Source organism: Lonchura striata, chromosome 14 (genome assembly GCF_050655825.1).
Source record: "Lonchura striata isolate lonStrDom1 chromosome 14, ASM5065582v1, whole genome shotgun sequence".
NCBI classification, from domain to species: domain Eukaryota; kingdom Metazoa; phylum Chordata; class Aves; order Passeriformes; family Estrildidae; genus Lonchura; species Lonchura striata.
Genome location: NC_140716.1, coordinates 3,357,691 through 3,381,917, shown reverse-complemented (window position 1 = coordinate 3,381,917; position 24,227 = coordinate 3,357,691). Strand labels below are relative to the sequence as shown.

Genomic DNA, 24,227 nt, shown 5'->3' with positions numbered 1-24,227 from the left:
AGGGTAATTGTTTCCTCCACCTGGTAAACAGATTGTGCAAGACATCCATCAGAATCAGCAGGAAAAGCTTTTCCCTCCAAGCTGTGTGCTGAGGGAGCTCAGAGCCAGAGCCAAACTCCACTCCAGCAGCCCCCAGCTGCAGCTGTGCCTCCCCCAGGACCCCCCAGCTGTGCCCTTCACACACACACGAGGCCACAGCAGTTCTGATAACTTACAGTTTAATCAGCCAAATATACAAGTTCTCTTGGTGGTTTTTAAACTTGATCAAGTTGGTTTTTTTTCTTTTTTTTTTTTTTCCCATCTGGCTCTGACACAATAAATGTTGTTTGCTTTTCTCCTTTAAACAAAGGATGATGTGGTTAAAAACTGGCACTATCCCTAATAAGGAGGAGAAGAAGAAAATGAAGAGGAGGGAAAAGGGGAGACTGGCTGCAAGAAAGGAGGGATGAATCCAGGAAGGAACGGCACTCCAGATGTCCATGAAGTCAGGCTCCCAGCTTATACTGCAACGCCCTGCAGCAAAATTTGATGGGCTCTTTGCCAACTGGATTCCTCAGATACATTATCCTTTGGGATTTCATACCAAGTCAGTTCCCCACCCCATGCCCCACCCCCAAAACGACCCCACAATCTATTTTCTTGCAATCTAGTATTTGAAGCACCGCCCCTCCCACACAGCTCCCTCCCACCCTGCCCCCCTCCCACCGTCTACAAGTTCTTGATCCTAAAAACAGCAAAAACATTCATGTTTCCAAACTGTTACAGGGAATTGCTGTCCAGCACAGCTCTGCACTGCAGAGAGCAGCTGCCCCTAACCCCAAATGGAAATCTGTGCCAGGATGAGGACAAACACATCGTCAGTGTCTCTTGGAGGTGGAGGTGAGGTCAATGCTGCAGGATGCCCTGCGTGGCAGCGATGGAAGGCAGAGCTCCTGGCAGGACCAGGCACAGTTCCCTGGTGTTTCCTCCTCTTGCATGGCCTGTGCTTACTTGTTAAGGGATAGTGACTGCAGTCTTTTACCTGCCATGGCCGCTTCGTCTTTTGCTGGGAAGGAAAACAAGAGTTTCATCATTTCCTGCAAGAAACAATCATTCCATGCACTGGGGGAGTTTTGGCAGCCCTGGGGATCTGAACCCTGCCAGTTGGGTAATGGAAAAATCCCACCCTTCCCACCAATTTCTCAGAGGTAAGAGGCACAGCTCCTCTTGATGTTTCTTTCTATCCCTGGCCTCTCTCCAGGTGTCCACAAATCACCCTGATGCTCAAATTTCTCTGTGGAAGCCACCAAGCAGCCTGCTGGTTCATACCTCCCAGAGAAAGGCCAGGAAGGGAAGGAGTGCTGGGAACTCCCTGGGCAGTTCAGATGCCCACATGCAAAGCAGATAAATCACCCAGCACAAAGAGCCTGCTACCCCCAAACTGGAGCCAGCATTGCCTGGGAGGCAGGGGACAAGATGGATATCAAGGAGCAATTCCCTTCTCTCTTTCCCTGCTCCAGTGCCCAAGTTCTTGTTCATGAAGCGAGAACTTTATGAGAAGGAAACAGCTGAGTCTGGCTTTGCTGGGGGGAGCTGATGACACACAGGCTCAGAGGAAGGACGTGTGCCTCTGCAGGCATGGCATGGAGACGTAGGAGAGTATAATTAATTATTCTCTAACCTTTTCTTTCTTCTTCTTTCTTTCTGGCAGCTTCTTCCCTTTGCTTCCGAATGATGGCTAATCGGGCAAGGTCTGCCTTGGCTTGCTCTGTTTTCCCAGCTAGGTGCATTTTCATGTATCTTTCTTTTGCCTTTTGCTTCTCTATTTCCTCTCTGCCCAAAGGAAACACACCAGTCACCAGAGTATCCAGGCAAGCCCACGGGAACAGGCAGAGTGGGGCTTTCCAACCAGGAAAAACCCCAAAACTGGGGGTCCTTCACCAGTTTTCAAGCACAGGTTCTGCCTATTTGCAGAGTAGGGTGAGAGATTATTTCTTCCTTCAGGCAAGTAAGGACACGGACACACAAGGAGGTCAAATGAATTAGCCTCACATCATAAGAACCGTGACATGTTTTTCCCAGCCTTACTCTCAAAGGTGTCTTTCTGCTGAAGTAATCTATCCCAAATAATAATAAAAAAAAGATTAAACCCTCCCTTTCAAACCTCACTATTGCTAAATGAAACTAGAAGATTCAACTTTGGTTTTTAGGTAATTTGTCTGCCCAGATAAAAATTTCACCACAGTATCTGGAATCTGGGAAACTGCCACCTGTCACCAGAGCACCCTCTGCAGCAAGATTAAAGTGGATCCAGAGTGACCTCTGGTTAATGGATTTCTGTACTGATTTTTGGCATAAAACTTCAGGAAAGGAATGGCCTAAATCCCTTTCACAGCAGTATGATTTCAGGGCTTCTGTTAGGTCTGATTTTTGGTATAAAACCTTAGGAAAGGAATTGCCTAAATCCCTTTCTCTCAGAACACCAGGACAGGCTGCCTTGCTCCAGGACAGCCACAGCTGTTTCCAGAGGACAGACAACTCCTGTGAAGTTTCTAAGGAACCACATTTTGAAGCACAGTGAGCCCACTTTGCTGCTGCTCAGTGCCTGCTTTAGGCAGCAACACGCTTTTAAAGGCCTCCCTGAAACACTGACACAGAGCAGGGGAAACACCTCCCTGCATCAAGCTGCTGCCAGCAGCAAGGCTGAAATTCCAGGGGAGCAGGGAACACTCACCTCTCTCGTCGTGAGAGCTCCTTGGGTCCATCCAGGTCCAGCTGAGTGACTTTTTTGGTTGTCTGAATGACACGGTTGGGGTTCTCTATGTCTATCAACCCCTCCACTCCTTTGCGCTTTTGCTGCGGGTCAAGAACAAGAGGGAGCTTGAGGAGCTCTCACACCCAGCTCTGGTTGTACCAGAGCTCCCCAAACACACTGCAAAGCACCCCAAAAGCACAAGTCAGGATTTTACTACAAGCCAGTAAAACCATTTATGAATCAAGGCACTTTCAGCCTTTTAAAAAATCTTGTTGCCTTTGTATTTAAATTGTAAATATTCTCAAGTTCTCATTCTGAGGGCAAAATGCTGTCAAGTGAGCATTTTTTTGGCTTCTAAAAGTAGTTCTATACAAATGCACTCCAGGTAGTTCTGCTCAGAATCCACAGTGTGCATCTTCCCCCCAGCCCAAGTATTAGGTGCATCAAATGCCCTGAGAATGCAGTACCTGATAATCCTCATCATCTTCATCACTCTCATCTGAATCTAAAGATTTCTTCTCTTTTTTAGGGTCCCCTGTTGCTCCTTCACCACCTTCTTCTTGCTCCTCCTCTTCCTACAAAATCAGAGGAAATGTATGTCACTAAAAATCCCAAACCCAGCTCTTAAATGAGATTTTGGAGGGATGAGACAGCTCTGAGCACTGGTGTTCCTGAAGTGGCCTTGTGCCACCAAGGGGGTCTGGCTGTCACAGAATGAGGGCTGGTCCCTCTAACAGGAAAATGACTGTAAAAGACACCACTGGCACTTTACTTTCCCCAAATGAAAGCTCTCCAGAAGAATTTTGGCCTGGGTTTCCACTGCACACTACCTCAGAGATTGGAAACTACATGGATGCAGCTTAGAGCTTATTCTGGGTCTGGATAAATAAAAATACCTAGAGGAGAAACTTGACAATCATCAACCAGAACATTATTATCCAAGGAATTACAGCCTTTTTAGTACAGCTTCCACCAGTCAGAACCTGGGAATTCTTTTCTGAATCATGAGGTGTGAACAGCTTGTTTTACACTACCAGCATCTCTCATCAAGCAATCAGCAATGTGGATGAGCAAGGAACAGTAAGAGAAGTAATTTTGTTAATTGTGGGGGGTGTTTTTCAAGCTTTCCTTAATATATCAGTGTTAGATGTAACTACCATTATGTGATATGGATTATCACAAAAAAGAAATCCTTCTCAAAGAGCAGTTCTCTGGTTTGCTGTGAAAGAAGACAAACATTTCAAGTGGGTCCTGCTTTTCTGTTCCACTTACAGTCAGTATTTTTATTAACAACATGGAAGCAGAGAACACTTACACAGTTTGTGAATGACATCACACTGGTAGGAGCTGGAATTATTTTGGAAAACAGGATGAGACTCATAAGTGGTTTCAGAATTTGGAAATATGGCATGAAACCAAGAAGGTGGAATCAGAAACTAACCAAGAGGAGTTACAGTTTGGAAGAAGAAATCCAACATGAAGCTGGAGTATGTGGCTAAGCAGCAAACCAAACAATCAGTTTGAGTTCCAGCTGGGCAAAACATTAAACAGGACTCAACACTATGGCTCAGAACTGCTTGAGAGTCATCTCAGAGGTATTCACCAGGATTTCCTACAAGGGTTGTAATTATCCTCCTGTGGTCAGTGCTGTGAGGCCTCAGTTGGCATTGTGTATTTGGGCTGAAGCAACACTTCCAGAAAGTCATAGAAAAATATCAGAGTGTCACCAGAGCTGTGACAAGTTGGGAATAAACAGAGCAAGAGCCCCAAAATGCAGCTAAGGCTTTTATGACAGCAGTCAGGTCGTGGTGGAAGCGTGAGCAGCTGTTGCAGTCCAATGCTGGGGCACAGAAACACACCCAAAAGAGGCTCCACAGCAGAAAACACTCAGCTCTCCCTACAAAGCAGAGGCAAACAAGAAAATCTTGTGTCCAGGAAGAAGTCAAAGGAGTGTGGTCCATAAATATATGGTAGAAACAGGGCAAATACAATAATTTAAATATAGAGTAACATGTCAAGATGTGGCCCTTGTTCTCCAAAGCCAAGCTGCAGAACATGGATAAAAAATGAGCTGACACTGGAGACTGAAATGATGAAATATGGAGAGAAAGGATCTCCAGAGCTGCTGTGTAATCAGCTCCCTGTCCTTTAACCTTCCAGGGCTGTCCTGGGTGGTCTCCCAGGCCTCAGGAACCAGACTGGGTGTCACCCTGGAGTCTCCCCAGCTGGAGATATTTGGGATACATAGTGTGATCACTGCTGGAATGATCTGCAGCACTTGGCTAAGCTGCCATTGCTGCTGAGCAGTGAACCACCAGGCTGGATAAGGCAGCAACTAGGACAGAAAGCACACAAAGGAGAAACACATACCCTTGCCTTTTGCTTTTCTGCTTGGAGCTGGGCATCAATCTCCTCAGGACTCGTGTACTGCCTTGCTCGGCCTTTGTGGCCTCCTTTTCTACCTGCACGAAACAATAAAAACAACAAATGGTTTAGTGGTAACTTCCAGAAAGGTCTGCTCCTCCTGCAGCACTCTGGATTTTAGTGTGGATAGCACAAACCAAAATAGCTCCTCTGACAGACCGAAACAAAACCCCCATTGAACTTGGTGAAATGCTCCAAGAATTTTAGGTGAGACACACAGAGAATTGGGACTATTGATATTACCCTTCCCTGCCTGTGCTCATGGCCTCTCCAATTCCCTTCCCAGGCTGGCAAGGGATGCTCAGTCCTACAGCAAATCCCAGTTTCCTGCACAGGAGGAATCACAGTATGTTCCTGTGGTCACAACCAACATTCCAACAAGCTTGGCTCCTTAACCTCTCCTACTGTGCCAGGAAAAAATAGGAAGGTAATTGGACAAAAGCTTTGGGAATTCCTATGAGAGCTGAAGAAGTCCTGAAAGGAGCCTCCAGTTTTACTGCTTTATGAGGAAAAATAAAAACAAGCTCTAGGAACCAAGAAGGGGAGTCACTGTGGCCCAAGTGCCAAATTCTGTTGATAAATGGACTGCTGAAGCCATTAATGCTCCCCTCAAGCCACTGCTCTGGTTATGTTCTTCCAGCCCAAAGAACTGGGAAGCAAGTTGGACAGAGCCACCCCACAGCCCTGAGTGAGGGAGAGTGGCAAAAAGCAAACAACTCTGGCCAGGCAGCTCTCTGCCACTGCAGCAGTCCTGAAGTGCCATGGAAGGAGCAGGAAACACTGGATCTCTCTCCTCCTCCCCACTTCACCTGCCTTCACAAGGACAATGGGATGGGGAGGGGTGAGGGATGATCCCTTCCTCCCTGGCACTGTGTGGGATCCATGGGAGATGTGCCACTGCTCTCTCACTGTCTTGCTGTTGGACTGGGAGGCACTGGGAGGCTCAGGGATCCAACATTTTCTGACCAATTCTCCTGGCTCAGCACAGACAAACTCTCACAGTGCCATAGTTCTGTCCCAAAACCTCACTGTGAAGCTTTACAGAAATTCCTCAGATATTTTTCCAAAAGAAATGGGGAAGTGCAGAGACCAAATTCTTCTCTCTGGATTCAGCTGGGGAAGCTCACAGGCTCTCAAACCCCAAGCACAACCAGAAGCTTCGGTGCAGCCTGACAGGTGCTTTGTCTGTTCCCAGCCATCCCAGGTGGGAACAATGACAGCCTCTGGAAGGAGATCTGCCATGGGAATGCTCCTGGGAAGACACAACCTCACTGCCCAGCACATGGCATCACCCCAAATGGAACAACAGTGACATCTGTGACACACCAACCCCCAAATAACCAAACTGTGCTCCCAGCCTGGCCAGGGCTCCTCACCCAGCTGTGCCAGAATTCCACACTGGGCTCAGGACCAAGGAACACAAACTGCTCATTACTGCAAACAAACACTGGTGATAAGGGGGAAAAGCAACTGAAGAGAGATCATTTTACGGTAAAAGCCTAAAAAGAAGCAAATGGAAGAGTGAAGCCCACGGGAGCTCAGCACAGTGCAGGGATGGGGCTCTGCTCCCACAGGGAGATGGAACCTCACATCAGACATGGGGAGCTGGTCCAACACCTGCTACTGACCAGCTCTGTGCCTCAGTTTCCCCGTATGAAAACATGGACAACCCTTCTTTTCCACCTCTGTGAAACACTTTTAAAGTAGAATCACCTGCAGATTTCACCTGCAGCAAAGCCCAGTGGTGCCCAGGCAGGCCCACGTTCAAACACATTTGTCTTCAGCTTTAAACAGTCTAATTAAGGAATTTAGATGAAAGAGAATGGAATGATACTGATGAAAGCTCTTCTTTTTAAAATCAAAGTATTAGGGGAAAAAAAAGAGATTAATCTGAAATAATCCTGTAAAAATTTATTAGTAGCTTGTTTATACCCCTCCCTTTTATATTAAACATTGAGTGCCAAAATGCGCTCTTCTGCCACCAACCCAACCACTCCCACTGACTTGGGGGAAAATGACCAAAGATCCCTCTTCTTCCACAAAGCAAAAGGTTCGAATCAAACACTGAAATCTGTACAATGAAATAAAGAACAGGAAATCCTGAGTTACAGGCATTTAAATATGAAAAATGGGGTTATAATCCGCCACGGTTCTTTGCCTTCACAAAAACCATGTGAAAGCTTCAGCCCCATCTCCTATCACTGCACAAATGGACCCAAAAAGAAGTGGTTCAATAAAATCTAACCAAGGAATCAGTTTAGTGTAAAGGCTGGGAAAAGCTGATGAAATAAAGCAAACTGCAGGCAAAGAGGAATGAGGCGGGCTGGCTTTTAACGCGTGTGACCGGCGTTTGCAAGAGCCAATTATGCAGATGGTGCATGTGGAGAAGGTTCTGGGTGGATCCCGCCGAGCCGTGACAGCCCGGCCGTGCCTCATCCCCGCTCCTGAATCACACCGGGAGCAAGTTCCTGCCCGCTCCGCAACACCCAAACCGCGGCGCTCCGGAGCCACATCAAAGCACCGCGTTTGGAGCCCCTGAGCCCCCGGGGGCGGGATGGCCACCACCCCCGGTGTCCCGGTGGGGTGCCCACCTGCCCGGTGGGGCTGTGCCCGCCTGCCCGATACCCCGGTGGAGCTGTGCCCACCTGCCCGGTGGGGCTGTGCCCGCCTCCCAGGTGCTCCGGTGGAGCTGTGCCCGCCTGCCCGATATCCCGGTGGGGCTGTGCCCACCTGCCCGGTGGGGCTGTGCCCACCTGCCCGATATCCCGGCGGGGCTGTGCCCACCTCCCCGGTGGGGCTGTGCCCGCCTGCCCGGTACCCCGGTGGAGCTGTGCCCACCTGCCCGATATCCCGGCGGGGCTGTGCCCACCTGCCCGGTGGGGCTGTGCCCACCTGCCCGATATCCCGGCGGGGCTGTGCCCACCTCCCCGGTGGGGCTGTGCCCACCTGCCCGGTGGAGCTGTGCCCACCTGCCCGGTGGGGCTGTGCCCACCTGCCCGGTGGAGCTGTGCCCGCCTCCCCGGTGGGGCTGTGCCCACCTGCCCGGTGGGGCTGTGCCCACGTCCCCGGGGCTCCGTAAGCCCCACGCCCCGTCCCAGGGGAACCGGCCGCGGTTCCCGCTCCAGCGGGAGCACATGGAGCCCAGCCCGGCGGGAGCACGGACACCCCACCCAGGGGCTGCTGCCGCCGCTCTGGGGGACACAGAACGGGCCCGCCCCGTGAAGGGCCGGGGGACGGCGCCGTCTCTGCGGGCGGGGAGCGGGCGAGGCACCCCCGGAGCCGCCGAGAACGGGGTGGGGTAAAGAGAAGCCGAGACCCCTCGGAGCCCAGCCGCGGGGGCAGCGCGGGGAGGGGGAAAGGGACCCCGCCGGCTGCCCCGGGGCCGGGACAGCGGGGAGACCGGACCCGCCGCGGCATCTCCACAGCCGCGGCCGAGCACCAGCCGTGCCCGCGCCGGCCCACGCACCCCCTCAGCCCCCTCCCCTCTGTCCCCCGTGTCCCCCTCGCCACCGCTCCCCGCGGCGGCACGGCACGCCCGGCCCGGCCCGGCCCGGCCCCCACCACCTTTCGGCATCGCGGCGATGGCGGCGCGGCCCCCCCGGCCCGAGCGGCGCCCGGAACCGGAACCGGGACCGCCCCCGCCGCAGGTCCCCGCCGCGGGGCTGCCCCAGCGCCGCTCCGCCCCGCCGCTCTCCCGGCGGTGGCGCACGGGCAGCGGGAGCGGGCGGCTCCCCCGGGGGTCTCGGCCCGCTCGGGGCGCGGCGCGGCCGGCGGGAGCGCGGGGCTCAGGCGGCGCGCGGCAGCCCCGGGGCCGGGGCGGGGCGGCTGCGAGAGGACCCCGGTGACGGCGGCGGCGCGACGGGAGCGGTGAGCGGGACCGGGAACGGGGACAGGGAACCGGGGAACGGGGACAGGGAACCGGGGAACGGGGAACGGGAACCGGGACCGGGAAACGGGGAACAGGGAACCGGGAAACGGGGACAGGGAACCGGGGAACGGGGACAGGGGAACGGGGAACAGGGACAGGGAACCGGGACCGGGAAACGGGGACAGGGAACCGGGGAACGGGGAACGGGGACAGGGAACCGGGACCGGGAAACGGGGACAGGGAACCGGGAACCGGGGAACGGGGACAGGGAACCGGGGAACGGGGACAGGGAACCGGGAACCGGGGAACAGGGACAGGGAACCGGGCCGGGACCGGGAAACAGGGACAGGGAACCGGGCCGGGACCGGGGAACACGGACGGGGAACCGGGAACCGGGACCGGGAAACAGGGACAGAGACAGGGAACAGGGAACCGGGAACCGGGCCGGGACCGGGGAACAGGGACAGGGAACCGGGACCGGGAAACGGGGACAGGGAACCGGGAACCGGGACTGGGGAACAGGGACAGGGAACCGGGACCGGGCCGGGACCGGGAAACAGGGACAGGGAACCGGGGAACAGGGACAGGGATCCGGGCCGGGAAACAGGGACAGGGAACTGGACCGGGAAACAGGGACAGGGACAGGGACAGGGAACCGGGCCGGGACCGAGAAACAGGGACAGGGATCCGGGCCGGGACCGGGAAACAGGGACAGGGACAGGGATCCGGGTCGGGACCGGGAGCAAGAAACAGGTACAGGGACAGGGATCCGGGTCGGAACCGGGAGCGAGAAACAGGGACAGGGACAGGGATCCGGGCCGGGAAACAGGGACAGGGACAGGGAACCGGGCCGGGACCGGGAAACAGGGACAGGGAACCGGGCCGGGACCGGGAGCGAGAAACAGGGACAGGGATCCGGGCCGGGAGTGGGGTCAGCGCAGGAATCGGAACCAGCACCTGCGGCCTCCCGTCAGCCCCGCGTTCCGCTGCGGGGCTGTCGGGGCCGGGCCGGCGGTCTCTGTGTTACTGGGATGTGACCGGAGTTGTCAGCTCGGAGAAGGAATGGCTGCTGCGCTTTGCTGAGGAGAAAAACTGACTTAGCGTGCGGCAGTCACAGAGCTTTCACCTCTTTCGCGAGCTCTGTAAAGCTTGTTTTTAACCTTATAGTGGAGAACTGGAAGGGGGCACAGAAACCTTAGGAGAAATGGATCTGACAGCTGTTTTTCTTTCCCAGTGGTTCTGAGGAAGTGTTGGGAGTTCCCTTTGCCCCTCTTGTTCCCGAGGCAATGCCCAAAGTGAAGAGGAGCAGGAAGCCTCCCCCCGATGGCTGGGAGCTGATCGAGCCCACTCTGGATGAGCTGGATCAGAAGATGAGAGAAGGTGAATGGGTGTTCTCAGCCATGGGACCCCAAAACAAGCTCACAAGAGCTGCTTCATGAAGGCAGGGGGATCTTTTTTGTGTCTGTGCCTCCAGTGGTGCTGCAGGTTGATCCTGGGCCGTGCTGGTCCCTAGTTTTGGGCTTATGGAGCACAGAGGTTTGGTTACAACTGGTTTAGGGATGAAGCTCACGGGTATGTGGTAGTTCCTGTCCATGTTGTTGCTGTGGGTGTGAAGTCAGCCCTGATCCCAGTGTGGGTCATGTCATCCCATTACCACTGGTTTTATATGCTAAAGGAGCTGTTCCAGGTCAGGTCTCTTTCATTTAAGTCTCCTCCCATTAATCTCAGTCTTACCCCTGCCATGTATTAAAGTTATGGACGTTCTTGGAACAGTTCACTGCAAAAGGATTGAGGGAAGCACTTGGTCACCTGGTGTTTGTGTTCCCTCCCAGCTGAGACAGAGCCACATGAAGGGAAGAGGAAAGTGGAGTCCCTCTGGCCCATCTTCAGGATCCACCACCAGAAAACACGTTACATCTTTGATCTCTTCTACAAGAGGAAAGCGATCAGTAGAGGTGAGGAGGGCAGGGGCAAACTGGAGTGAGTGAGTGAGGTGTTCACCTGTGGATGCACTGAACTGGGACTTGGTGGTTTCTGGGGGAGGAGGATGGAGGGAAGGCTTGGCAGCTGCCCAGCTTTACCTGCTGGTTACTACAGCTGGTAGCTCCTGATAGTGAGACTTGTGACAGTGTCTGCTCCTCCCCAGAGCTCTATGAGTACTGCATCAAGGAGGGCTATGCTGACAAAAACCTGATTGCCAAGTGGAAGAAGCAGGGCTATGAGAACCTCTGCTGCCTGCGCTGCATCCAGACCAGGGACACCAACTTTGGCACCAACTGCATCTGCAGGGTCCCCAAAAGCAAGCTGGAAGTGGTGAGTCTCCAGCACGTTCCTCTGCCCTGCAGTCACTATTCTGACTTTTCCACCTTGGGGACAACAGAGGGGGTAGTGCTGTTCTTCCTGGTCATTTCCTCTGCCTTTGCTGGTAGAATTGGTGTCCATTTGATGCTGAAGTTACTGTCAGCTTTGACATTCATTTAAGGTTGTTAAATGTATGGGAAATAGCACCAAACTGTGGAAACCCTTCCCACGCAGAGCCATTCCCTGCCTCAAGGTCAGCCTGCTGCTCTGGCTTGGCTGTAACACCCTCCTCATGTTTGTTTTTCAGGGCAGAATCATTGAGTGCACTCACTGTGGATGCAGAGGCTGCTCTGGGTGAAGCCTTTTGCAAACTTGTTTTTTGAACTCTGAGGGACATCCTCCTCCTCAATGGACTATGAGTGCAATTACAGCCATTTTCTGTGATGGGGTATTTCTGTATTAAATTAAAGCAGCAGCATGATCACTTGGATTGTGCATAAATGCTTTGGAGTAGGGTTTTGTGTAGCCATTTATTTTAAAATAAAGCTTGCCTTCCTGAGAGAGTGGTGTGATCTTCTGGTGAAACACTCCTGTTCCCCTCTTCTCCTGTTGGGTTTGTTCTGGGTGCTTGAAGGTTGCTGTGCACAGTGAGCTGCTCTGGTTTTTTTTGTTTTTTTTTTTTTTCAATTAAGTCAATTTAAAAGGCTGTGTAGAAGGGAAATACAGTTCCCAAATGTCCAGTCTTGAGTTTTTCCCTTACCACATGCAGATGGAAGCTACATTTCACTGGAATTCTCTGCTGAGGTTTGTAATCTGGAATTGATGCACAGACCCCTTCATGAATGCCAGCAGTCTACAGACTTCGAGTCACATGTGAAGTGACAGGACACAGACAAAACCAGCACTCAGCTAAACCCCTGTCAAATCTGGTTTTGCTTCTTCCTTGTTTTGCACAGGGTTTGCTAAACTACAGCCCATCTAATCCTCAGCAGTTGAAGGAAATTGACTGAAAATGTATTTGCTCCTCCTTAAAAAAAAGGGAAATATTTTATTATTTAACTATTGCATGAACTGGGGGTTGGGGATACACAAAGCAGTTTTATTACAAGCCAGTTTAAAGAAGCAAGTCATGCATCTTCCTTGTGCTGGAAGAACTTGAAACTTCAGCATCCTGCTCCCTTTTCCTGCACAGCCTCTGCCTCGCTGTCCTGCCCCCCAGGCTTTGCTGTCCTGTACTTGGCCCAGGGGTGGGGGGTCTCCTCTCCAGCCATAACTTTTAACCACCGGTAGTAGTAGCCCCGGAAACCATCAATCTTCTCCAGGTATGGGTTTTTGTGCTTATACTGCAAAGAGAAATCCACCAGAACAAGTTTCTATTAGATGAGAGCTCACTTCAGGAACTACAAGATGCTACCGAAGAAACCGATCAAGTAATCATCAGCTGGAGCAGACAAACCCAAAGGATGCTCAGGCAGACATTAAATCATCATATTTATGATTCCCCTCCCTTTTTGGTGTCCTTTGTGATGCCTTCACAGCCTGCCAGCCCTGGCTCCTTACCCTGTCAAATTTGGGAGGGTACCGCGCTGCGAACTCCAGCTGCCGGATGATCACTTCATTGGGAGGCACTTGGTTATTCCTCATGTCCCGCAGGATCTCTGTGAGGTAACTGTAATCCAGCTGCCTCACAGCAGCAGCAATGAGGCTGCTGTAGATGTACTTGTTGGGAGTTATTCCAGACCTCTGGAAAGAACAAATGCTGTGTTAAACAAGTTTATCTGCTGACTAGTGCAGGACTTGCAGAAGGAAAGGGCAGAGGCACTTTTTACACAAGGAGCACAGCTCTCATCACAGGACCTGTGAAGCAGCTTGTGCAGTGCCAGCACAGGTGCAGGACATACCACCTGCATGTTTTTGGGAAGAGAACAAAACCACTTGTCACAAAAACCTCAGCAGATCTTTTTAAAGCATTAATACTTCACTTTGCCTCTTCCTGCAGCTCAGACCCAAGCAGCAGGTATTTTTCTTTGATTACCTTCAAATCTGAGAGCAGCTGCAGTCCATCCTGCTGTTTGTGGCAGGCAACTGCCAAGTTACAAAATGTCTGAAGGTTTGGTGACAGTCCCCTCTTCACCAGAGCTGGCAGCATGCTCTGCAAGATACAAGTGTTGGCATCATTTCCCAAAAATTCTTAATGTAGCTTTCCAGACACGGGGCTTGACATGCTAGAACAGAATCCATAAATATTTAGAAATTAACCCAAGCACCACCTTATGGGAAATGGTGTGAGATCCCAGTTTCTACTGTGAACAGAGAAATGGTTCTCAGCAAAAGAGAGGCCTGAGACAAGGAGGTGGTGATGAGGCTGGTACTGAGTTTTTTCTCTCACCTTTGCTCCCTCCAGGTCTCCCTGTTTACTTCTCTTCCTCATTAATGTGTTAAAGAAGGTCACATCTACTTTTACTTTATGATTATCCAGCAACGCCAGCAAAGAGGACTCTGATGGGCTTTGGGGTTCCACCAGCTCAGCCAGTAATGTGAATGTTTTAAGGTTGGGCTCTGCATTGTCGTCTTTCATTTTGTTCAAGAATCCCTCCACATCCCCCATCAGAGCCAGCCTGTGGGCTGGTGTGGCCACTGTCCCCAGGGAAACCACGGCTGTGTCAGCCACCCTGGCATCCAACAAGTTGGGCAGGTTGCAGAAAGGCAGCTTCTGGCTTGGGTGTGGCTGTTCCTGTTCCATCTCACTCTGGGCTCTCCTCATCAAGGCTCCAGCCCTGCTGTGAGCGATGCTGGGGCTGTCAGGAGCAGCTGGTTCTGCTTCAGCCCCAGCCACATCTTTATTTTGTTGCTGGATCCGTTCCTCGGGCTGCACCGAACTCTCCTGAAATAACTGCTTTTCCATAGCTTCCACATCCAGCTGGACAGCAGCACTCTCTGATCCTTTCTTCCTCTGATTTTGCACCTTTTTCTTCCGTCTGCCAGGTGGCAGCTTTAGCTGAGGTGAGTTCTCAGGAGGACTGAGCAGGAGTTTAGAGGCCACAGCGGGATTGCCGATCCCACAGTCTCTGGCTGCACGCAGCATCAGGTTGTAGGTGTGGCTATCAGCCTTTATTCCCAGTTTATTCATTTGTTGCCAAACCTGAAGAGGGGAAGATGGATATTAAATAACAGGAGTATCTCTACCAGCAGTAAGTACATCTGTTAATGGGATCTGTATGAGAAGGAGTGAATTTACAGCAAGACAAGGACAGTGACCTTGAGCTGGAGGTCACTGTGAGATGATCCAGGGTTATTTACCAGCATATGAGACGTCCTGAGCACAGTCTGGTTTTCAGAACCTGTGCTAGGAGGAGCTGAACTCCTCCCATTTCACCACCCCACTGCTTTTCATGTGTTCAGATGATGAGTTACAATCCAGCAGCGCTTTCCCCCCCTCTCAGAACACGAGGACAAACCTGCAAGGCAAATCGGAAGCCATTTTCGCTGTCTTTTATGCAGCTCATGAGAAGGAAACTGAAGGTCTCAGCTGTGAGGACATGGCCCTTCTGCACAATTTCCTAAAAAGAGCAGAGATAGTATTAAACTTCCAATTATCCTATGTGGTGCAGTCAAATACCACCTTCATCTTCTGAGGATAGATGTAACATGTTTTGGACATACCCAGCCAGTTTTAAAGCCAAAGCTGCCTCCTTTTAGGTAATTAAGCTTAGACTTTGGTACATACAATTTCACTGTATGACAATAAGGACCAATTAAACAGAAACACATGATCTGTAATTATGTGGAAATGAAATTAAAACTTGATGCAAAATATCAACTTCCATGAGCTTTAACCACAGCACAGAATAGGTTTAACAGGAGAAAAGCAACCAATTTACCTTGAGTACATCCAAGCACATCCTGAGGTCTGAGCAGAGGGCACAGACTTTCAGCAGGGCATGGTAGGTGATGAGGTTCAGCTCCTCATTTTTGCTCTGCAGCTGCTGCCGCAGTTTCAGGGCGCTCTGCAGCCCCGAGTCCTTCCATGGAGACTCAGCACAGGCATTGAACAGGGCTGTGTAAGTGGCCTCTGTGGGGATTAACCCTCGTTTTTTCATCTAAAGGAAGAGAAGAAGGATTTGAACTGGCCTTTTTACAAAAGGACAGCTTGAATCTTTTAACTTGTTTTTAAGAGTTTCAAGCTAAGATGGTGCTAACGCTAACTCGGAGGTATTTTGGAGACAAAGTAACATGAGTGAATGCTTTAAATGCTTTTAGCTTAGAAAATGCTTTGAGGGAGAAGTTAAACCTACATCATTGTAGAGCTTGAATGCCTTCTTCACATAGCCAACCCTGCCACAGCCGCCAATGAGAACAGTGTAATTGCCTTCTTCTGGCTGGACACGCTCCTCCTTCAGCATCTGCACCTCAAACAGCTCCAGAGCCTCTGCCAGCTACAAGGATGAGAAAAATCCATCAGGAGGCAGCAAGAGAATCAACTACAACAGATATTAATATATGCAGCTGTAGGCAGATTGTAGTCTAAATCCTACAATGTGTGTGGTTCCTCACAAGAAGGCTGGAGAGGGTCTTTGGATGAGGGCATGTGGTAACAGGATGGGGGAGGGAAGGTTTTAAGCTGACAGAGGAGAGATTTAGGTCGGATATTGGGAAGAAATCCTTTACTGTGAGGGAAGCAAGGCATTAGCACAGGTTGCCCAGAGAAGCTGTGGCTGCCCCATCCCTGGAAGTGTCCAAGGCCAGGCTGGACAGGGCTTGGGGCAGCCTGGGGTAGTGGAAGGTGTTCCTGCCCATGGCAGGGGTGGAACTGGATGATCCTTAAGGTCTCTTCCAACCCAAACTGTTTTATTATGATTCTACAGGAAATTCTTATTTTAATTTTTTCGGTACGGATGCCAAGTGATAGAGGCTGGTCAAAACGGCATCTTTCATCAGTGCTATTAAAAACAAGAGAAGAGCTGGGTTCAAACCTTGTCCTCTTTGATGAGGGCCTTGCACCGTAGAAAGTACCAGTATGGAGTGTTCTTAGGGCCACGTCGGGGTTTCCTTTCTGGTTCTTCTTCTCCTTCTTCTCGAAGCTTTAAATCCCGAAAGCGCGCTGAGGTTTTGTGGTAATACTTTCTAGAGGAAAATTTATCAGACAGCGTCCCGAACTCCACACCTTCATCATCATCATCATCGTCATCCTTCTGCTCCTCGGTAGCTCCAGCTGAGGTGCCAGGTCTGATCTCTCTCGGGTCGCTGCCGGGCAGTTTGGAGGAGGCCTGGGAGGAGCTGCACGTTCTCCAGCCCGGCAGCGGGCCCTGGCCGGGGGGCCGGGACAGGAGCGGCGCCTGCCCCCGTCCAACCGCAGGGGCTGCGCACCGCGCCTGCAGCAGGGCGGGGGAGGCGTAGCGGCACCAGCGGGGGACGAGGAGCCGCAGGGAGCCCATGATGTGCCCGCGGTCCCCGGACCGGGACCGGCAGCGGGACCCGGGACCGGCAGCGGGACCCGGGACCAGGACCGGCCCCGCCCCGTCCCGCCTCTGACCCGCGGCGCCTGCGCGCGCGGAAGGGGCGGGTCCCCGGCGGTCTCTGATTGGGCGGAGCGCGCGCGCTGCCCGCCGGGCGGCGGCGCCCCGAGCGCTGATTGGGCGGAGCGCGCGCGCTGCCCGTCGGGCGGCCGTGCCCGCCGTGGGTTCCGTCATTCCGCGGGCGGGCGGCGCGGGGCGGCCACGGGGCTGCCGCCGCCGCCTCCCCTCAGTGAAAGCGCTGCCGGCGCGGAGCGGAGCGGGCCGGGCCGGGCCCGCCCGGGCCCGCCCGCCCGCCGCCACCAACACCGCCACCATTCCGCCCCTACCTTCCCGTTGCCGGCGGCCCCCAGCTGCCACCATGCAAGAGCTCATCGCCAGCGTGGATCACATCACGTTCGACCTGGAGCTGGCCGTGGAGCAGCAGCTGGGGGCACAGCCGCTCCCCTTCCCTGGCATGGACAGTGCGTGTGGGCTCTCTCCTCCGCGGGGTGCTCGGGCCGGGGCCGTGGGGCCGAGGAGGGTGGGCTGGGCAGGCCTGGGGTGCCTGGCAGGTTTGCAGGGATCTGAGCTTCTTCCTCAGGTCTTACCCATAGAGCCACCCAAATTCCACTTTCCCCGTGTGGTTTCTGTCATAACCTAGGTGTTTTTCTTTTCTACTTAGTGAAATTCGTAGTTACTGCCAGCCAGGCTAGAAAATTAAAGTTCAGATATTACCGTGAATAAACATCACTCTCCTGCACAGTACTTTATATTTCCCTTTTCATTCCCTTTTGGTAGTTGAGGCATTTTGATGGGAAGAGTCATCAGCTTTAGGTATAGCCATTTCTGACTCTGTAATTCTTTTCCTTCAGTCTGACACAGACTCAGGAGACTCATAGTTTGCTGAATTTTTCTGGTGGGACTACTAAATTTGTGTTTAACTCCCTTGAATGTTCCTCTTTGTCAGGATCTGCAAGGGCTGACATGATAATGGTTGTTTTAGGCAGTTCTGATAACTTGTAATGCCATGACTACAAATACAGCGTTCAGGAGTTGGACTCTGATGATCCCTATGGGTCCCATCCAGCTCAGGATATTCTGTGATATGACTGACTTAACAGCAGAGGAAAACCCAGTCAAAAACATAAATAACTGAAAAGCAAAGCAGACACCTCCAAATCTCTGCAAACTCGCCTTGCTCTTCCTCAAGAAGAAAACAGGTATTTTTGTGTGCCAGGCTTTAACAAGGAACTCCTGCAGGAAAGTAAATCCTCCAAACCAAAATGTTGCTTTTCTCTTGATGTTGGAGATAAGATTTTCTTTCTAGGGCAGGAAATGTTTTAAAGCTTGCCATTAAGCTTTGGTAAAATAAATAATATTTCCTTGTTCTCTCCCCAGAATCGGGCGCAGCTGTCTGTGAGTTTTTTTTAAAGGCGGCATGTGGAAAAGGCAAGTTGTGTGGAATATTGGAAAAGGCAGTTATTCTCACAGGACTGGGAGGGTGAAAACAGATTTTCCAGCACTGATTATAGTGTTCTTGTTTTGTAAAAATGAGGGGATAACCTAGATAGAGGAGAAAACTGAAGGGTGTTGGAATATCTGCAGCAATTGGGAAATAATGGTATTTTTTAAGGGAGCTGGGAAGTAAAAAAGCAAAACTACTGTTAAAGGAAGGTTTGAACTCGCCATAAGGTGACTTTGGTGTGGATCTGCCTCTTAGTTGCTGTGGTTTTTAGTTTCCAGGATTAAGAGCTGTAGACTTCACTGTGAAGCTCATTAGAGGGTATCACAAGGCTGTTTTGGAACTCCCTGTTTTGCTGTTATCACTTAAGGCTGAAATCATAGGTGATGTCTTCTGAAACCCTTCTTGCAGAGGAGTTGCTGTTGCCCTGTGTGACACACTTGATTTGTTCTTTTTTCCCTTCTCCTTGCCCCACCCACCCTTCCACAGGAGGCATGTGCCCGTTCAGACACATCAGTGGGGAAAAGACAGTTGTTTGTAAACACTGGCTACGAGGACTGTGCAAAAAGGGAGACCAGTGCGAGTTCCTGCACGAGTATGACATGACCAAGATGCCTGAGTGTTACTTCTACTCCAAATTTGGTAAGTAGCTCCTGCTTAGTCTTCCCTGCAGGTATGGGAGTCTGAAGAAGATCCCTCCTCAGAGCACTACGTTCTTCTGTGTCTCATGTTGGATTGACATTTTTCCAGATCACACCTTATTATCCACATAAATTTGTGATGTATTGCAGATGTCTTCACTGCTTGTGCCCTTGCAGGAAGAGGCGGGAAACTGCTTTTTTTACTGCTTTTTCTGCCTTAAGTTCATTTTCTGGGGGTATGAAATTAGTAGGCTGAGCAGCTGGTCCTTGCATGACTCTGATTTTGGGAAGCTGATGAGCAGCAGAGGGCATGGGTGTGCAAAATTTTGTGCACTAGCTTTCCAGCTCTGGAGGTCTGGACATAATGAGGCAACTTGGTGCTAGAAACTTACGGTCTTATAGGTTTCCTTGGATTGAGGTTAGTGTGCAGTTTGTCGTTTCTCCACACTTCCAGTGCACTAAATGTTTGGGTTTTGTTATCATGACTGCTCTTTCAAATTTAGTTCCCCCATTGTTTTTAAAAACATAAATAATGTAGTCTGGTAGAACTTGGCTCACCAGGGGTGAGTCCTTGGAGCTCTTCATGGAGGTTAAGGTGCCTGAACTTACAAACATTAGTAACAGCTCTGTGGGAGCTACATGATCCAGGTAATGTTTTGAGAGTCATTTTGATCTCAAACCTGCACAATTGACTGAGAAGTGTGTTTGCCTTTGGTACAGGGGAATGCAGTAACAAGGAATGTCCATTCTTGCACATTGACCCGGAGTCGAAGATCAAAGACTGTCCCTGGTATGACAGAGGCTTCTGTAAACACGGTATGTGCCTCCCACAGTTTCTGTTCTTGTGCCTGGAGATCAAGGGGGAGTGTTGCTGCTCCATCTTTGCATGATCTGCTGGTGATGTGCTGGGATCTGGATGCCTGGAGTGTGAACTGCTGAGCTTTGTGTTGTTGCAGGTCCCCTGTGCAGGCATCGGCACACTCGGAGAGTCATTTGTGTGAATTACCTGGTAGGATTCTGTCCAGAGGGGCCTGCCTGTAAATTCATGCAGTGAGTATGCTCCAGGCCTGCTCTGCAGCCTTGTGTTTCCCTTGTGTTCTGGTACATGTCAAATGAGGGTGCTTCCGTGCTTCCCAATGGTTTGGAGATTTGCCACTGTTTAGTTGGGCCATATTTTTACTGGTTTGTGGATTGAAAAAGTATTTACAAGAGCATGTAGTGACAGGACAAAGAAGAATGGTTTAAAACTGAAAGTGAGTAGGTTTAGATTAGGCATTAGAAAAAAAATTCTTCCCTGTAAGGGTGGGGAGGCCCTGACACAGGTTGCTCAGAGAAGCTGTGTCTGCCCCATCCCTGAAGGGTAGATGGAGTTTGGAGCAACCTGGGATAGTTCAGAGTGTTCCTGCCTGTGGCAGGGGAGGTTGGAACTGTATGAGCTTTGAATCCCTTCCAACCCAAACCAGTCTATGATATGGGGCAGGGCTTCTCCAGGGAGTTCCCAGTAAGATTGGCATGGTGATTAGGTGCCATCAGTGCAGTGGAATCACATGGATTTATATTCCAGAAGGCAGAGGGATATGCTACACGTATGTAAAGAGAAGTGAGGAGGGGGAGGTCTGTTTCCTGTGAGCCAGATTTAACTGGCTGAATGTTTTGTTGTTTGGAGTTACTTGACTGAGCTGATGATAAAATGTTGGCATATGATTTGAGAATCCATTTTCTTGTTTCCATCTAAACCAGCCCTCGGTTTGAACTGCCAATGGGAACCACAGAGCAACCACCACTGCCTCAGCCAACACAAACACAGCAAAAGGTACCCAGATTCCCTGCCTCCCTACACAGCCACCCTCAAACCTCTCCCACAGTGCTTTAAAATAGATTAGGTTGTCAAGTGGTCAAAATTGGGCACCCAGGCTCTTGGGTCTGGAAGTGAGAATTAAGCAGTGAGCAACCCTGAGTGCCATTGTAGTGATGAAACCCCACAATTGTTCCAGCTTCACATGGAGATCATGTCACAGAACACTCCCACGCTACACAGAAACACATCATGTGTGGTTGTGCAGCAGTCTGCCAGGTTTTGTAATCAGGGTGACATCCCTCCGTGATGGCAATGATATTTTAGCAGCCTAAACCTACTCTCCAAATCTGCTTTCCAGAGAAAAGCAGAATCACTGGGCTTTGTAAGGCTTAGTGCTTGATTTCTTCTTTCTGGTGCTCCAGCTGGCAGAGCACCCACACACAGATTTGGAGGAAAATTGATCATTTGACATATGGGGTGCTCTTTTCCCTTCTTAACAAAACAAAAACCACAAAGATCTTTATCCTTGATGCACTTAACGAGTCAGAACTCTTCTCCTACCCAACAGAGGACACCCCAAGTCATTGGAGTAATGCAATCTCAAAATAACAACAGTGGAAACAGAGGACCCCGGCCATTGGAACAGGTCACCTGCTACAAGGTAATGCAGAGGGAAGGGCTGAGGAGGGAAAGCAACAAGATTTTTCACAATGTAAAAAGGTTCATGACTTCTGAGCTCTGCTCAGTACGCACTGTGTGGTGCCTGCATACAGCTGTGGGAATTGGCCTCGAGTTCTGAGGCCATTGCCTTGCTGTGACAATGACAAATTCTGTAGTACTTTGCTGTCTGCTAATAAACAGGAAAACCCTGCCCCAAAAACTGAAAGGAGACTGCCAAGCTGCACATTTCAAAATAAGAGTTAATTTTTTTTTTTGTCTCATAAGCCAGTTTGCTTACACTGGTGGGTGTAGATTCTCTTCTCCCCTGTTTCCTGGAAGGTCATTGAAAATAACAGAAATTAGGTTTGCAAAGCCTGCTCAGTATTTGAACTCTAAATGCACCCTGTGCTGTCAAACCAAGGAATGAGTCATTCAACTTGGTTGCTCATTGAGGAGCACCAGGAAAATTTGGACGCAATCAAGTTTCCATCTCCTTATTTTTCCACAAAAGTCACAGTCACTAAAAAAGGACAAAGAATCTTCCTGTCCCTTTATCCCTGACAGTTACAACATTCTGCATGTCCACTCTGAGCCTTAGGTGCTTGTTTGGGTGAAAGTCACTGAGATTGGACAGGGATATTAAATAGCTGAATGCATTTCACTGAATACTTTTAATAGCTGCCTCTATTATCTGCAAATAAATTACAGATCTGGAGAAGGCCGTTGCACAGATACTGGCATTTCTCTGTGTTTGAGTAGCTTTAAGATGCAAAGTCTGTGACTTGCTCAAGTTCAGAGGTGCTTTTCTCTGTTTATTCATGAAGATCAGGAGAGTCCCCATGGATATGGTGCATATCACGTGGAGTAGTCTGAGAAGCCTCAAATGTTGAAATCCTCCTCGTGTGCTGAGGGTTCTCTCCTTTGAAATGCCTTAGAATAACATGGCATCAGGTTACTCCCAGCATAGAAGCAGTTTTTGCTCCAAGGTGTGATAGCAGCCCATAAATCCTGTCCCTTGTGACACTGTTTCACTTCACCTGCTAAATGCTGCATTTTCCACGTGTGGAAAAGCTTCCAAATAGGAGCAGTTGCTGGATGCCTTAATAAAGAAGCTTGGAGGAAAGAGCTATAGCTCTGCAATAACTCCTGTCTCTTTCCCTTTCAGTGTGGTGAAAAAGGTCACTATGCCAACAGATGTACCAAAGGACACCTGGCCTTTCTCAGTGGACAGTGAAGGAGCAGCAGGAAGGTGCAAGGGAGCTGTTGCCACTGAGGAAAGGTCTCTGCCTAGCACAATGTCTGGAGCTATTAATCAGGTTGTTTTTTTAATGCCATTACTGAAAGAACTGGTCAGAGGCTGGCTGCTGCTAAGCAACATTTTTGTAATTGTCCCCAACTTTTTAAGTTTTAACCTTTTTAAAATCGATTTTGGCCTCCGCCTCTTTTCATTGAGCCCTTATGAAAGGTAGATCTAAAAGCCAGCAGATAATCCAAGCCCTTACTGCTGCAGCACTCTACATAAACACACCTTAGGCCAGTGTTTCTTTAAAGTATTTTCCTTCTGCCAATTCTCTTTGGAGAATCTGCAGTGTTTCAGCCCTCCCTGTGGAAGCAGGAAGACTGACTGGAAAAACTTAACACTTGCAATGCCTTCTCCTCAGTGAGGAAGCAGGGAGTCTGGTGTCCTGTAGCTCTTCAAAAGCAAAGTCCTGTTTCCAGGTCAGCCTGGTGAGCTTGTCCTGGTGGCTGACAAAACCCCTCACGTACATCAGGCAGTAAAACCTGTGTCCACTTGCTTTGTTTCTGTGCTTCTTGCTGTACTGAAGGTTAGAAAACAATCTTCTGGGAGAGAACTGATCAGGGGGGAGAATAAATTGGCATCTCTCTGGTTAGCCAGACAATAAGGAACAATGATTATAGGAAAGCTGCATCTGTGCTCAGTTCCCACTTGCAGAAAGGAGGGACAAGAGCACGGCTCGGAGTAGGAACAGAAGAGCCTTGTGTCAGTCCCATTATCCAGCTCACACTGAGCAGGTGTTGCCACACTCTGGAGAGCAGGAAGTGGAGCTGTATTTTCTTATGGAACACTGCTTTAAAAGTGTTGGTAGAGATTTCCTTCTGAGAGCATTTTTTTTTCAACACAAACCCCATTTATTTTGAGACGACTATTTCAAAAGGGCCAATGACAAAATGTGAATTAAAAGAAAAAAATAGCCACAATGTGAGCCTTACTGATTCTACCTTATCTCTTCGTTTGCTGCCTGCCTTTATATTTTGTTTTTATTGAAATGTACTGATGGCAAAAGCTGTCTGTGAATTTATTTTTCTTGAAGAACAAGGTAAATGTGGCTGGATTAAGAGAAGTGATCAGAGCCTGTGTTGGTGTCAATGACTGCAATTATTTCACTGTGGAAGTTTCAAGTCTGGAGTCACAGACCATCAGACACTTTCATAACACTCTGTGCCCCCCTCAGACTGAGCTGTGTGATCTGTATGCAACTGGGCATGAGGAAAGGGAGCTTACACTCCAGTTCTGACCACCTTCCTCATCGAGTTCAGGAGCTTTTGGGCTTCAGTACCAGTTTTCCAACACTGAAAGCCCTCCTGTAATCATTGAAGCTCTTGGGAGATTGTTCATGCCCCTCAAGAAGTGGTTTTCACTCTCCCTGCTGTTTAGACAAGGAGGGTTCAGGTGGGCAGCAGTGCCCAGCTCCAGGTGCTGGTGTGACTGAGGCATGAGGAAGCTCAGAGCTGGGGCCACACCCACAGATGCTCCTTTGAGCAGCATTTAAGTCAAGCAGGAAAGTTTTCCTTTATTTTGATGCATTAAAAAGCTGAAGCTTA

General features: G+C 50.3%; 4 protein-coding genes across 6 annotated transcripts; 2 read left to right on the top strand and 2 right to left on the bottom strand.

The window, feature by feature from the left end:
• Positions 1–201: 201 nt before the first annotated feature.
• Positions 202–8,780, bottom strand: PDAP1 (PDGFA associated protein 1). The gene is made up of 6 exons (XM_021549645.3): positions 8,723–8,780; positions 5,105–5,196; positions 3,202–3,309; positions 2,714–2,835; positions 1,661–1,812; positions 202–1,045 (listed from the first exon to the last, which is right to left on the bottom strand). Exons 1-6 carry the CDS (start codon positions 8,730–8,732, stop codon positions 987–989), a joined length of 543 nt encoding a protein of 180 aa, XP_021405320.1. The 5' UTR covers positions 8,733–8,780; the 3' UTR covers positions 202–986.
• A 207-nt stretch (positions 8,781–8,987) lies between these two features.
• BUD31 (BUD31 spliceosome associated protein) lies at positions 8,988–11,888 on the top strand. 2 transcript variants are annotated; one of them, XM_021549658.4, is made up of 5 exons: positions 8,988–9,025; positions 10,261–10,406; positions 10,859–10,981; positions 11,173–11,339; positions 11,635–11,888. In XM_021549658.4, exons 2-5 carry the CDS (start codon positions 10,313–10,315, stop codon positions 11,683–11,685), a joined length of 435 nt encoding a protein of 144 aa, XP_021405333.1. In that variant the 5' UTR covers positions 8,988–9,025; positions 10,261–10,312; the 3' UTR covers positions 11,686–11,888. The 2 variants fall into 2 exon arrangements, with proteins under 2 accessions (XP_021405333.1, XP_021405342.1); XM_021549667.4 differs by lacking the exon at positions 8,988–9,025 and adding an exon at positions 10,028–10,168.
• A 456-nt stretch (positions 11,889–12,344) lies between these two features.
• On the bottom strand, positions 12,345–16,857 carry PTCD1 (pentatricopeptide repeat domain 1). Of its 2 annotated transcripts, XM_021549679.3 has the most exons (8): positions 16,301–16,857; positions 15,623–15,763; positions 15,209–15,427; positions 14,786–14,887; positions 13,717–14,469; positions 13,363–13,479; positions 12,888–13,070; positions 12,345–12,670 (listed from the first exon to the last, which is right to left on the bottom strand). In XM_021549679.3, exons 1-8 carry the CDS (start codon positions 16,760–16,762, stop codon positions 12,491–12,493), a joined length of 2,157 nt encoding a protein of 718 aa, XP_021405354.2. In that variant the 5' UTR covers positions 16,763–16,857; the 3' UTR covers positions 12,345–12,490. The 2 variants fall into 2 exon arrangements, with proteins under 2 accessions (XP_021405354.2, XP_085448261.1); XM_085592135.1 differs by lacking the exons at positions 12,345–12,670; positions 12,888–13,070 and having other exon boundaries at positions 13,426–13,552.
• A 164-nt stretch (positions 16,858–17,021) lies between these two features.
• On the top strand, positions 17,022–23,760 carry CPSF4 (cleavage and polyadenylation specific factor 4). The gene is made up of 8 exons (XM_021549694.3): positions 17,022–17,304; positions 18,221–18,271; positions 18,774–18,926; positions 19,646–19,741; positions 19,882–19,975; positions 20,666–20,738; positions 21,292–21,384; positions 22,549–23,760. Exons 1-8 carry the CDS (start codon positions 17,202–17,204, stop codon positions 22,615–22,617), a joined length of 732 nt encoding a protein of 243 aa, XP_021405369.1. The 5' UTR covers positions 17,022–17,201; the 3' UTR covers positions 22,618–23,760.
• The last annotated feature ends 467 nt before the right edge of the window (positions 23,761–24,227 follow it).

Coding starts and splice junctions, on each gene's coding strand:
- PDAP1 (XM_021549645.3), bottom strand. Junction 2,836..3,201: donor AAGATGATGAGGATTATCAG/GTACTGCATTCT, acceptor CTTGACCCGCAG/CAAAAGCGCAAAGGAGTGGA. Junction 1,813..2,713: donor GAGCTCTCACGACGAGAGAG/GTGAGTGTTCCC, acceptor TCCTTTGGGCAG/AGAGGAAATAGAGAAGCAAA.
- BUD31 (XM_021549658.4), top strand. CDS start 10,313: ATGCCCAAAGTGAAGAGGAGCAGGAAGCCTCCCCCCGATGGCTGGGAG. Junction 10,407..10,858: donor GGATCAGAAGATGAGAGAAG/GTGAATGGGTGT, acceptor GTTCCCTCCCAG/CTGAGACAGAGCCACATGAA. Junction 10,982..11,172: donor GAGGAAAGCGATCAGTAGAG/GTGAGGAGGGCA, acceptor GCTCCTCCCCAG/AGCTCTATGAGTACTGCATC.
- PTCD1 (XM_021549679.3), bottom strand. CDS start 16,762: ATGGGCTCCCTGCGGCTCCTCGTCCCCCGCTGGTGCCGCTACGCCTCC. Junction 15,764..16,300: donor CCCTCATCAAAGAGGACAAG/GTTTGAACCCAG, acceptor TCATCCTTGTAG/CTGGCAGAGGCTCTGGAGCT. Junction 15,428..15,622: donor CATTCAAGCTCTACAATGAT/GTAGGTTTAACT, acceptor CTCTTCCTTTAG/ATGAAAAAACGAGGGTTAAT.
- CPSF4 (XM_021549694.3), top strand. CDS start 17,202: ATGCAAGAGCTCATCGCCAGCGTGGATCACATCACGTTCGACCTGGAG. Junction 18,927..19,645: donor TTACTTCTACTCCAAATTTG/GTAAGTAGCTCC, acceptor CCTTTGGTACAG/GGGAATGCAGTAACAAGGAA. Junction 19,742..19,881: donor CAGAGGCTTCTGTAAACACG/GTATGTGCCTCC, acceptor GTGTTGTTGCAG/GTCCCCTGTGCAGGCATCGG.